Genomic DNA, 12,414 nt, shown 5'->3' with positions numbered 1-12,414 from the left:
GCCCCTCCTCACAACCCACTGGACCCATAGTCCCCCACTAACAACGTTCTGTTGCCAGACACCACAGGACACCCTCAGAAGGCACATGTCCAGTCAGAATTGTTTTGGAGGCACAAGGGAGAGCTACACAATCTAAGGAAGATGGTCATAATGTTACCCCTGATTGGTGTACAGTAAATATAAAAAGTCTACACTGTTAAAATGCCAGTTTTTTGTGAAAAATTAGACATGTGCACACCCTCTTAAAACTGCAGATGTGGCTGTGTTCAGAAAGAACCAAACACATTCAAAATTAAAGCTGTGAGCAGCATTGAATGGGCCCTCGCACCCCGTGCCCGTAGGGGACTGGAACTGCGGGGTCACTGCAGGTCTCAGGGGATATAGGCCTACTGGAGTAACAATGCATCGTTGCACAATGCATAGTCTGTTCAGTTGAATAGTTTTCAGAGCACATCATCTGTGACAGCTGTAAGTCTTGGCTGTTTTGAATGTATTCTCTCTGAGGCATCAAAGTAGGCCTATGTTAAAACAGCTTCACACGTACACACACAACCCACCAGAGAGAAATGCAATGGCTCCATCTTCTGGATAAAGTAGCACACTAATTGAGACTGTCAGTTAGGGCTGAACGATTAATTGCATTTGCAATAATATCGCGATATGATAAAACGTGATTTTCTAAACGCAACTTGCGCGATTACAAGGTGGTCACGTGACGCGAGCGACGCGGATGATAAGCTGACCTGGACGATGTCTCTGAGCGGCGCGCGCACCCGCGACGGTCGGCTTGTTTACCTGTAATTTGCTACTGCTAGTTTTTTGCAACATGGCTGAATATTTGTCAGACTTTGAGGTTGTGGGCGAACCTTAACAGTAGCAAATTACTGGTAAACAAGCCGACCGTAGCGGGTGCGCGCGCCGCTCAGAGATCAGGAGACAATAGGCGCGTTCGACTTCATGCAGATCTGTGCAGATCTGACTTGACGTGATGCTTGCTGGGATGGACGCAATGCATACTGGGATGGACGCAATGCATACTGGTTAGAAATCCTGTCCGACGGGGAGGGACTTACCACCACGTCACCATGTCACATGACCTTAAAATATCGCGGGAGTCTTCGCCTGCAGTCAGATCTTGCAGTTGCTTTCCACGAACTGCACGACCGGAAACCCGCCCTTATGACGTCAGTTCAAAGACGTGATTGGGCAGTTTGGGAGGAATCTCCTCATGACGATTTTGACGTTTCTCGCTTCCTTATGTTGGAATATGCGAAAATGAACAGAAATCGAAGGGATACCTTCTTATATGTGATTTCTGCAACAATGGTAGGCTGGCCTACTGAAAACGTTGTACATCTGACTGCAGTTCAATGCAGTGTTCATTTCTTCGATTAAACAGTAAAAAAGCATTTTTGTCATGTTGGTAACACGGGTATAAATTCCGGTAACTCCAAAGCTTCTATTTCGTCGGCAACAACGAATGCAAACGCAGTGAGATCCGCCATTGTTTACACAAAGTAGACCGTGTCCGACTTGTCTGCAGCCGTTTTATGCTCCACCCCTACAGTCGGCGTAAGTTCACGTTGACGTATGCACCTAAGCCTCAGACAGGCGCAGACATCTCAAACGAGCCTATTATCCGGGATGACGTTAACACGTAACTCCGGACTCAACGGGGAATAGGACTAGCGTATCATAACAAAGTATTGGCGAAATGAACGAGTTTTGCTGCAGATAATGCGTTATTTAGAGGCTGCGTTTCGATGCCCTGACCACTCCCGCTATATACGCTGATCTAATTATCTCCTGAACAACTGCAAATGAAAGTGATTTTGGTGAGTAAACGATGATATTTTATGCTAGAAATAAGGTCCAAGTTGTAAAAAGCAGTACCGTGAATTCCGGACTATAAGCCGCTACTTTTGTCACTTGCTTTGGACCCTGCGGCTTATACAACGGCGGATGGATTTTTACAGCTAACGGTCACCAGGGGCGCACTATCATGTCATAGACGATGACACAAGGATTAAGAACTGACTTTTCTGGTATAGTAGGCTGGTTATTTTGATACAGTAAATGGCCGTGTTACTGCACCTTTACTGCTGTGTTGGCTGTTTTCGAAAAAGATGCTGGTTATTTTGTTGAGCAGCCGGGTTACTGCACTTTTGCTGCCGTGTTACAGGCAAGCACTTTTACAAACAAATTAAATTTAGCCATTTAACGTTATTGCCTCGTCAAGCGTTGTAAGCTTTGTTTTTTGTTATACTGCACTACGGTACTATGACTGCAGGAAGTGCGCTAGGAGCGCACCGTTGTATTATTTGTGCACTGCACGAATGCTGTTTGTAATGTCAAAGATGTGAAAGTTTGATCGATTGATTTTTTGTTTGATTGATCGAAAGATTTATGTTTGTCAAATGTAAATAAATGAGACGCTTTGCGTTTCCAAACAGTCATTTCTGTCCCGACAATCCCCTCCGTGGTAGAAGAAACCCTTACGGTAATTAAACATTAAAACAACAGCGGTTTATAGTCGGGTGCGGCTTATATATGGCACAATCTGTAGTTTCCTAGTTGCCTATGGGAAAGAACATTTTACACTAAATGTATCTAATATTGTGTTGTTCATATTTAAATCATTCATTATGTTTTGTTGGGGGAAAAAAAGAGGATAAAATAAAAAATAAATAAAAAAATCACATATTAAATCGCAATATTGGGGGAAAAAATTGCAATTACATTATTTTCCCAAATCGTTCAGCCCTACTGTCAACCAGACAGACAGACTTTGACAACCAGAACAGGCCCAAATTTCAACAAAAACTCACAAGTTTCGCAGTAAGTCATCATGACAAGCATAAGGCTGTCCTTACAACATTTGAAGTGAATCCAATCACCCTGACAGTAACAGCAGGTCACACTACAAACACACTACAAAATAAGACATTTCTTGGGATGTTACATATGTGTGCAAATTCTCAGATTTTTAGGCACAACTGGCTTCAGGGGCTGGTCCGCAGATGGCGCTACAGAGCCATTTTGCCACGCCCATGCTCAAGACCCTTACAGCTTATATTTTTTGGGTGAACGAAGGCGTCTTTTCATGCATGTTTAGGCACTGATAAAGCCGAGCAAAGAGGCAGAAAGAGAAGAAAAAAAAAATAATAATAAACAGTACAAAAACAATAGGGTCCTTACAACTCCCGTTGCATGGCCCTGTTGGGCCCCTGCTACTTCGTTGCTCGGGCCCTAACAATAATAGTAATAAACAGTACGAAAACAATAGGGTCCTTGCATCTCCCGTTGCATGGCCCTGTTGGGCACCTGCTACTTTGTTGCTTGGGCCCTAATAATAATAAACAGTATGAAAACAATAGGGTCCTTGCAACTCCTGTTGTATGGCCCCGTTGGGCCCCTGCTACTTCGTTGCTCTGGCCCTAATTATGTTAAATAGGAGTCAGTACACACCTACCATCTTTTAAAGTGGTAATTTACCATTTACCATCTTTTAAATTGTTAAAGATACCAGTCAGGAAAAAGGTACCAAAGAATTTCCAAGGCATTAAATATACCATGGAACACAGTGAGACAGTAATCATCAATTGGAGAAAATATGGCACATCAGCGACATTACCAAGAAGTTGACAAAACTGATGAAAAGACGAGAAGAAAACTGGTCAGGGAGGCTGCTAAGAGGCCTACTACGATACTTTTCTTTCTTGGTACCAGGCTACAAGCCGCAGTCGTTTTAGGGCTGCTGTAATCAAGTCTTTCCTTATAAAACCTACTCTAAAGCCAGAAGTCTTGGTCAGCTACAGACCGACATCAAACCTTCGATTAATTCATAAAAAAAGCACCATGAAGATTCATCATCTATTAATGTAGCTCCGGATGGCATTACCTTGGTATGTGCAGGACTAGTGTTTGTAAAATTTTGGTTATATTCGATGAGGATACGTTCTTCTTTTTGCCCTCACATCAAACTAATTATTTGAACTACCTACATTTACCAGAATTAGAATCATCCTGTCTTGTGATGAAAAACTGACAACTAAAGACACTTTCATGTATTTGTTATTGTTATCAGGTTGTCCAATAGTTCTCTCTAAAGTCTTGAGCTGATCCAAAATGCTGCAGCAAGAGCACGGACAGGAATTAACAACAGAGATCATATTACTCAAATTTTAGCTTCTCTTCACTGGCTCCCTGTAAAATCCAGAATAGAATTTAAACCCCTCCTCCTTACAAGGCCCTCAAAGGCACAGCACCATCTTATCTAAAAGACACTATGGTATCGTTTATCATTGCTTACTTAATTAATTTATATATATATATATATATTTTTTATTTAGCATCAATAACAATAAAAATTGTCTCAAGATGCTTTACAAAATCCGGTCTGAAACTCCGCCTGAAACCCCCAGAGCAAGTATGAAGGTGACGATGGCAAGGCAAAACTCCTTGAGCAGAAACCTAGCTCATATGGAGGGACCCATCTGCATTCGGCCAGGTAGAGACAGAAAAAGAGAGAGAAGAGAGCAGTAGGAGGAACAAGATAAACATACATCTGTCATAGATACATATATCTTTATACAGTATGTATCTATACATAGATCATGATGTCAATTTCCCTGCAGGAACCTCCCAAAGGGATCAATAAAGTTGTCTATCTATCTATCTATCTATCTGACTAAAGCTTACATGTAGAATCTGATGGTGATACAAATACAAGATATAGCTGATGATGTTACGTGGCAGTTTGATAATGAATATAAATGAAGCTGGTAATGACAGCAGTTGTTCTATCACAGGTGAGTTAGCTGCTATAATGACTGAATATAAGAGGCAGGTTGGAGAATTGTTCATTCAGGTAGGAGTGGATAACTGCAGACCATGAAGACTGGGCAGGTTGATGAGATCATGACAACAGGTGTCTTATGAAATACACAACTCCAGGCCATAGACGATCACAAGAAGATGGAGAAGGAGGGGAGGGGAGGGGGAGAGAGGGACACACAGCAGTTAACATTCTACACATACACGCAGTAGCACAGAATTGCATGAGAAGAAATAGAAAAGAAATTAGATAAGAAGAAAAAAATAAGAGAAGACTTTGGTCATGGCATATCTGAAACAAGACTAAAATAAAGGCAACTTGACTTTGCTTGTTTTGTGCAGACATTTTATTCTACTTCCCAGAAGTTCTAGAATTTCAAGATGAGCTATTTGTGAAACTAAAAATTGTGACAATGCTGCTGTTACAGTTTTTTATTTTAAACATCCAACATATTGGAGCTTCTTTTAACATATGAGAGCTCAGCGGTTGAGTTCTTATCAGTCAGTTACCTGTTGCCATGGTTTTTCCACCTTTGTTGGAGGGGTGGGCAGTATAAGACAAATCTATCTATCTATCTATCTATCTATTAGTCATATGTTGTCGTGGTCTCATCAACCCGCCCAGTCTTCATTGCCTCCTGGAGTCCTATTTAAATGAACAATTCTACAACCTGCCTATGATTCCTCTTATATTCTCAAACTGTCATGTAACATCATCAGCTATATGTTGTATTTGTATCATCATCAGATTCTGCATGTACGCTTTAGTCAGATGTATGTATCTGTGACAGATGTTCATCTCGTTCCTCCTGCTGTTCTCTCTTTTCTGTCTTTACTCGGCTGGCCTTAACCAGATGGGTCCCTCTATATGAGCTGGGTTCTGCTCAAGGTTTCTTCCTGTTAAAAGGGAGTTTTTCCTTGCCACCGTCGCCTTCATGCTTGCTGTGGGGGTTTCAGGCCTTATTTCAGACCGGAAGCGTCCTGAGATAATTTGTATCGTTATTGACGCTATATGAATAAAATTGAATTGAATTGCAATGATTACAAATAGGGCGGCACAGTGGAGAGGTGGTTAGCACTGATGCCTCACAGCTAGAAGGTCCCAGGTTCGAATCCATGTGCCGACTGGGCCTTTTTGTGTGGAGTTTGCATGTTCTCCTTGTCTTGTTAACTGGTGATTCTAAATTGGCTGTAGGTGTGCATGTGAGTGTGAATGGTTATCTGTTTCTTCCTGTAAAGCTTTTCCTTGCCACTGTTGTTAGTACTTGCTCTGGGAATTTCAGGCTGGGTTCTATTAAGAGAAAGACAATTTGTATCATTCCTGATGCTAGATAAATAAAACTAAATGAACTAAATTCAACTGAACAAAACACTTTCGAGTTTTAAGTGTTATAGCACACCATTCCCGATCGAGATTATGTGTGCTTTCAATGCTTTGCATTGGTTCACATACTAAGCCCGATGAACAGTAATATTAAATAATGTTATCGGTGTTACCATCCGTAAATAGTTGTGTGGTTTTATTTTGAAAACCCAATGTATACAAATTCCTGCCTGATGAGTGTTGTTAAGGAGTCTGACCTATTTATATAGGCATGCCTTCTATATAGCCTCTTCATTAGATACACTGGCCCATGTGGTCCCTGTGAGGTAGTTGTACCTACTTCCAGACCTACAGGCTTCTGCAAATGTCAGCCTACCTCACTTGATGGACTTCCCTGCACAAGTCAATCAATGATATCTTCTTTAATCTATGTCCCTGCTCTCTCTTTTTCTATTGTCAATGCCCTTCATGTTCCAGGTTCACATAACTGTTATGGACCATAACGACAATGATCCCATCTTCTCCCAACCAACTTATGATGTCACTATATCTGAAGATACACCATCTGACACTGAGGTGGTCCAGGTCCTGGCATCAGACCACGATGAGCATCACCGGCTGACCTATTCTCTTCAGAGCTCCATAGAACCAAACAGCATGCGCCTGTTCCGCATCCACCCCACTCTAGGCACCATCTACACTGCTCAGAGGCTAGATCACGAGGCCTGTGCCCAACATATTCTTACCGTCACTGTAAGACATGTTTTGTGCTAGGATGGATTACTAATGTTATTAAAGTGTGTCGTAGTTCTGACAGCAATGTACTATACAATATATTCACAAACTTGTGGTAACAGACTCCTTTACACTCAGTCTTGCCATCATTTACAATTATAGTCTGCTGAAGTCATTCACTGCCCAGGTTCTTTCATCCTGCAGATGGTTTCCAACTGGTAAAAGTAACATCGATTATACCTGCTAAGCTTAGTTGTTATACTGCATATACTACATAGCACTTTGAGTATCAGTAGGTAGAAAAGCGCTACATAAAAGCAAGACCATTTACCATATTAGTCATATACTGTAAAGGTGTAAAATATGATCTTATTAAGTGTCACAGTTGTGCTTTTTATATATATTTTACGATAGCATAAAACACAAAAGAAGCACATATAATTCATATTAATTGTCTGCAGTGTACAAACTGTGGAATAAAGGGAAAATACCAAATTATATTAGCCAAATAAAATAGTCTTTGGAATAGTGGTGGGCAAACTACAGGCCACATTTTGCATTTATAAAATGTATGCATTTATTAATTGTTGTGTTGAATGTAAATGTAACTGAAGACATAGAAAGAAAAAAACAAAAAAACAAAAAACAAAAACATTATTTTAGATGTTCACACAATACATCAAGGTTAAAATAAAGTCTCTCACCAAGTGTCTCAGATCAAAGAACATGTTCACCCATTCAGACTAACCCTGAAAGACTTTTTGATTTGGTTTATTATATTGCTTTCTTCATAGGTGAAGGACCAAGAGTTCCCATACAGAAGAAATCTGGCACGTGTGCTAATTGAAGTGGAAGATATAAATGACCATGTGCCCATATTTACTAGTTCTCTGTACGAAGGCTCAGTCTATGAGTCAGCAGCAGTGGGATCAGTTGTAGTTCAAGTTACTGCCCTGGACAAAGACAAAGGCAAGAATGCAGAGCTGCGCTACTCCATTGAATCAGGTAAGCTCCTATAATAACAAAATAATTGCCACAGAATGTTTAAATATTTTGTACTTCATACTGACAATATTTTTTCCTTCTAATCCTCCAACAGGGAACACTGGAAATGCATTCCATATTGAGCCAGTTTTGGGTAGTATCACTGTTGCACGTGACCTGGACTTATCCAGCATAGGCCACTATGTTCTCACTGTCAGAGTCAGTGACAATGGTGCCCCTCCATTGTCAACTACAACAATAGTGCGTATTGCAGTCACTCTCTCTGACAATACCAGTCCAAAGTTTCCTCAGCCTGAATACCAGACTGAGATCACAGAGAATGCAATGGTTGGAACCTCCATCACCACAGTCAGTGCAGTCAGCCAGTCCACCCTCACTTATGACATCAAGCAGGGTAACATAGATAATTTTTTTCAAATAAATCCATATAGTGGAGTGATTACAACTCAAAAGTGTCTAGACTATGAGACCACTGCCTTTTACACCCTCATAGTCCAAGCTACCAACATGGCTGGCATGGCCTCCACTGCTACTCTGCTGGTCCAGGTAGTGGATGAGAATGACCACCCTCCAGTGTTCCAACAGCTTCACTATTATGGCAGCATCAGTGAGGTAGCACCAGTCAACAGTGTGGTCTTAAACTCAGATAACTCACCACTGGTCATCAAGGCCACTGATGCTGACCACAACCAAAATGCTCTGTTGGTCTACGAGATTGTTGAGGACACTGCAAAAATGTTCTTTACAGTTGATGCAGGAACGGGCTCCATCAGAACAATTGCTAATCTAGACCATGAGACATTTGTTTCCTTTCACTTCCATGTTCATGTTAAGGATAGTGGTAGACCACAGTTGACAGCAGACAACCCAACTGAGGTCACAATACAAGTAATTGACACAAATGACTCACCACCTCACTTCACGAAATATGCTTTTGAAACAGTGCTGCTACTCCCCACCTATGCCGGAGTAGAGGTTTTGCAGGTTTCAGCCATGGATCCAGACAAAGTGGACACAACACTCACATACTCTTTGAGTGAGGGAGTACTGGAGCACTTTTCCATTAAACCTTATAGTGGAATTATCATAGTCAAAAACGAAAATTTGTCCAAAGATTGTTTCCGCTTCAATGTCAAAGTTTCAGATGGGAAGTTCTCCAGCATGGCTTGGGTGACAGTACTTGTCCGAGAAGCTCTGGACTCTGGTCTTAGGTTCACCCAGAGCATTTATACCTCATCGATTAAAGAGAATATATCAAATATCACCAAAGTTGCTGTGGTCAATGCTGTGGGTAACCATCTCAATGAACCATTGACCTACACCTTGTTAAATGCTGGTACACATTTCAGAATTCGTCCAACATCTGGTGTCATCCAGACCAAAGGTATACCCTTTGACCGTGAAGAGCAAGAGTACTACAATCTGGTTGTCGAGGCAAGAAGGGAACATGACAGTCTGCACGTTGCAAGAGTTATGGTTAGAGTGCAAATTGAGGATGTAAATGATAATGCACCCGTGTTTGTTGGACTTCCCTATTATGCAGCCGTTCAAGTAAAATCTGAACCGGGATCACCCATTTTTAGAGTCATGGCGTTAGATGGTGACAAAGGCATCAATGGAAATGTGTCTTACTATCTCAAGGATGACCATGGTCACTTTGAGATTAATCAGCAGACAGGTAGCCTCCACCTTAAAAGATCATTTGAGTCTGATTTGTCCAATGTAGAATACCAAATGGTAATATATGCTAGAGACTGTGGTTATCCACCCCTCTCATCTACTATAGAGTTCCCGATCACCATAGTTAACAAAGCAATGCCTGTCTTTGACAAATCATTTTATTCTGTTTCTGTGAATGAGGATATTGCTTTGCACACACCTGTACTCGGCATCAATGCAACCAGCCCTGAGGGTCAAAACATTATCTACACCATTGTTGATGGAGATCTGTCACTTCAGTTTGATGTTGGTTTTGATACTGGAGTCATAAGCGTCATCCATTTTTTGGACTATGAAACTGCATCATCTTACCACCTGACCATCAGAGCCACAGACTATCTGACTGGTGCCCATGCTGAGGTTAATGTAGATGTGTTGGTCCATGATATAAACGATAACCCACCAGTCTTCCAGAAAATGTCCTACATGGTAGTTTTGTCTGAAACAGCCATGATTGGAACTCCAGCACTACAAGTTATGGCCACAGACAAAGACTCGGAGAAGAACAACATTGTCCACTACCAGATCTTCTCAGATACCCATAACAGCACAGAATACTTTCACATTGACAGTAGCAGTGGGTTAATCCTAACAGCACGTATCCTAGACCATGAACTAGTCCAAAAGTATGACTTTATTGTGAGGGCCACTGATAATGGATTCCCACCGTTGAGTAGTGAAGTATCAGTGACTGTTGTGTTGAATGACATAAATGACAATCCTCCAGTTTTCAACCAGCTGCTCTATGAGGCATACATGAATGAGTTAGCACCCAGGGGTCATTTTATAACTTGTGTACAGGCCTCAGATGCTGACAGCTCAGATTATGACAAGCTGGAGTATAGTATTTTGTCAGGAAATGAAGGAATTAATTTTGTGATGGCCAAAAAGACTGGAATCATCACATTGTCCAGCCATCGTAAGCAAAGGATGGAGCCTGCCTACAGCCTCAATGTTTCAGTGGCTGATGGGCTGTTTACCAGCACTGCACAGGTTCATGTTAAAGTGGTGGGGGCCAACCTGTATGGTCCACTGTTTGGACAGAATATCTATGAGGCAGAGTTAAGAGAGAATGCTGTTGTGGGAACCAAAGTAATACAGGTAAGTACTAGTGAGATTAATTGAAATTTTTTTTCCTCCTATAATTTCTCTGAAGTAACTATAAAATAAATGTCTGGATTGACTGAGACAATTTTTAAAATTCCAGGTGAAGGCGACAGATGCGGACCCTGGACTATTTGGTCACATCACGTATTTTTTTATTAATGATGTGGGCAAGGACCAGTTTAGCATTGATGCAAGTGGTCAGATCTACACCGCAGAAAAGTTTGACCGTGAGGACCCTGCCAATAAAGACATTGTTCTCACAGTTGCAGCTCAAGATTCGGGTGGGCGTGTCTCTTACTGTACAGTACAAGTTACTTTATTGGATGAAAATGATAATGCACCTTACTTCTGTGCTATGGAATACAGAGTTTCAGTCAGATCTGATGTGACTAAAGGTTTTTTGGTGACACATGTTCAGGCTCATGATCCTGATTTTGGCACCAATGCCAAAGTTAAATATTCACTTTACAGTGAAGCACATGTCCCTGTGGTAGACATTTTGGAGATCGATCCAGACAGTGGTTGGATGGTGACTAAAGGCAGCTTCAGCCATTTAAAGAACTCTGTATTATCGTTTTTTGTGAAGGCTGTGGATGGAGGAAATCCAGTTCGACACTCTCTAGTGTCTGTCTATATCCATGTTTTTTCTGCAGATGCAGCAGACACTTACATTCCTTCCTTCAGGCAACATTATTACCTATTTAGCATGCCAGAAAACACCCCCATAGGTTCAGCCGTAGGGACGGTGCACCTTAACAGTCTTCTTGGATATTCCTCACACTCACCTACCTTTGCCCTGGTTAATGGGGAGACTGGTGAAAACAACCAGAATGGGGTATTTGTGGTTGAAACAGATACAGGAGTAATCAAACTTGATAAAACCCTAGACCATGAAGCAATCCAAGGATACTACTTCAAAGTAGCTGCCACTGTACATCAGGCTAAGCTGGATTCTGTAATTTCTGTTGATGTTGAGGTCAAAGTATTGGATCTAAATGACAACAAACCAGCCTTTGAAGCCACCTCTTATGACATCATTGTTATGGAGGGTATGCCAATTGGAACCAGAATTATTCAAGTCCGGGCACAAGACCCAGACTCGGGCGCCAATGGTCAGGTAACATACCAACTTGGGACATTAATCCAGTCAGAAGAGGATTCAGAAATGTTGGTTGGCACCTTTAACATTGACATTAACACTGGCTGGATCTCCACACTCAAGGCCCTGGACCATGAAACTAATCCATCCTATACATTCACTGTGGTGGCTTCAGACTTAGGGGAGACCCTGTGTCTTTCCAGTACCACCACTGTGACAGTGGCAGTATTGGACATCAATGACAACCCACCCAAATTTACAGAGAACCACTACTTTGGTTCAGTTCAGGAGAGTGACCCCCCAGGCGAGGTAGTGGCTGTTCTGAACTCTAGAGATGATGACAGCTCTGCCCTTAATCGACAAGTCAGCTACCACATCACTGGTGAGTACTAATGTAAAAATTTGTAATCACTTTGCCAACTTTCAGGATGAGATTTACATGACCTACAGAATGAGTCAGATTGGTTGGGTACATTTGAAGCCCTATTTCCCAAAACTGAAACTATTGGTGCTATTGGAGGTCTCCTGAAATACCTGTAAATAATTCAATAAATTATATTTCGGTTGGCATACAGACTCAGACAGTAAG

General features: G+C 41.6%; 1 protein-coding gene across 1 annotated transcript in view; it reads left to right on the top strand.

The window, feature by feature from the left end:
• The window catches only part of fat3a (FAT atypical cadherin 3a), a 205,130-nt gene that overhangs the window by 51,816 nt on the left and 140,900 nt on the right, over positions 1–12,414 (top strand). The window contains exons 8-11 of the mRNA XM_084558754.1: positions 6,638–6,913; positions 7,690–7,900; positions 7,995–10,720; positions 10,827–12,207. Coding sequence (XP_084414880.1) covers positions 6,638–6,913; positions 7,690–7,900; positions 7,995–10,720; positions 10,827–12,207 — 4,594 coding nt within the window. The remainder of the gene's footprint in view (positions 1–6,637; positions 6,914–7,689; positions 7,901–7,994; positions 10,721–10,826; positions 12,208–12,414) is intronic.

The sequence above is a fragment of the Chelon labrosus genome, assembly GCF_963514085.1.
Source record: "Chelon labrosus genome assembly, chromosome: 13".
Classification (NCBI taxonomy): Eukaryota; Metazoa; Chordata; class Actinopteri; order Mugiliformes; family Mugilidae; genus Chelon; species Chelon labrosus.
The sequence above is the reverse complement of the archived record's forward strand: the minus strand, read 5'-3'. Positions and strand labels throughout refer to the sequence as shown.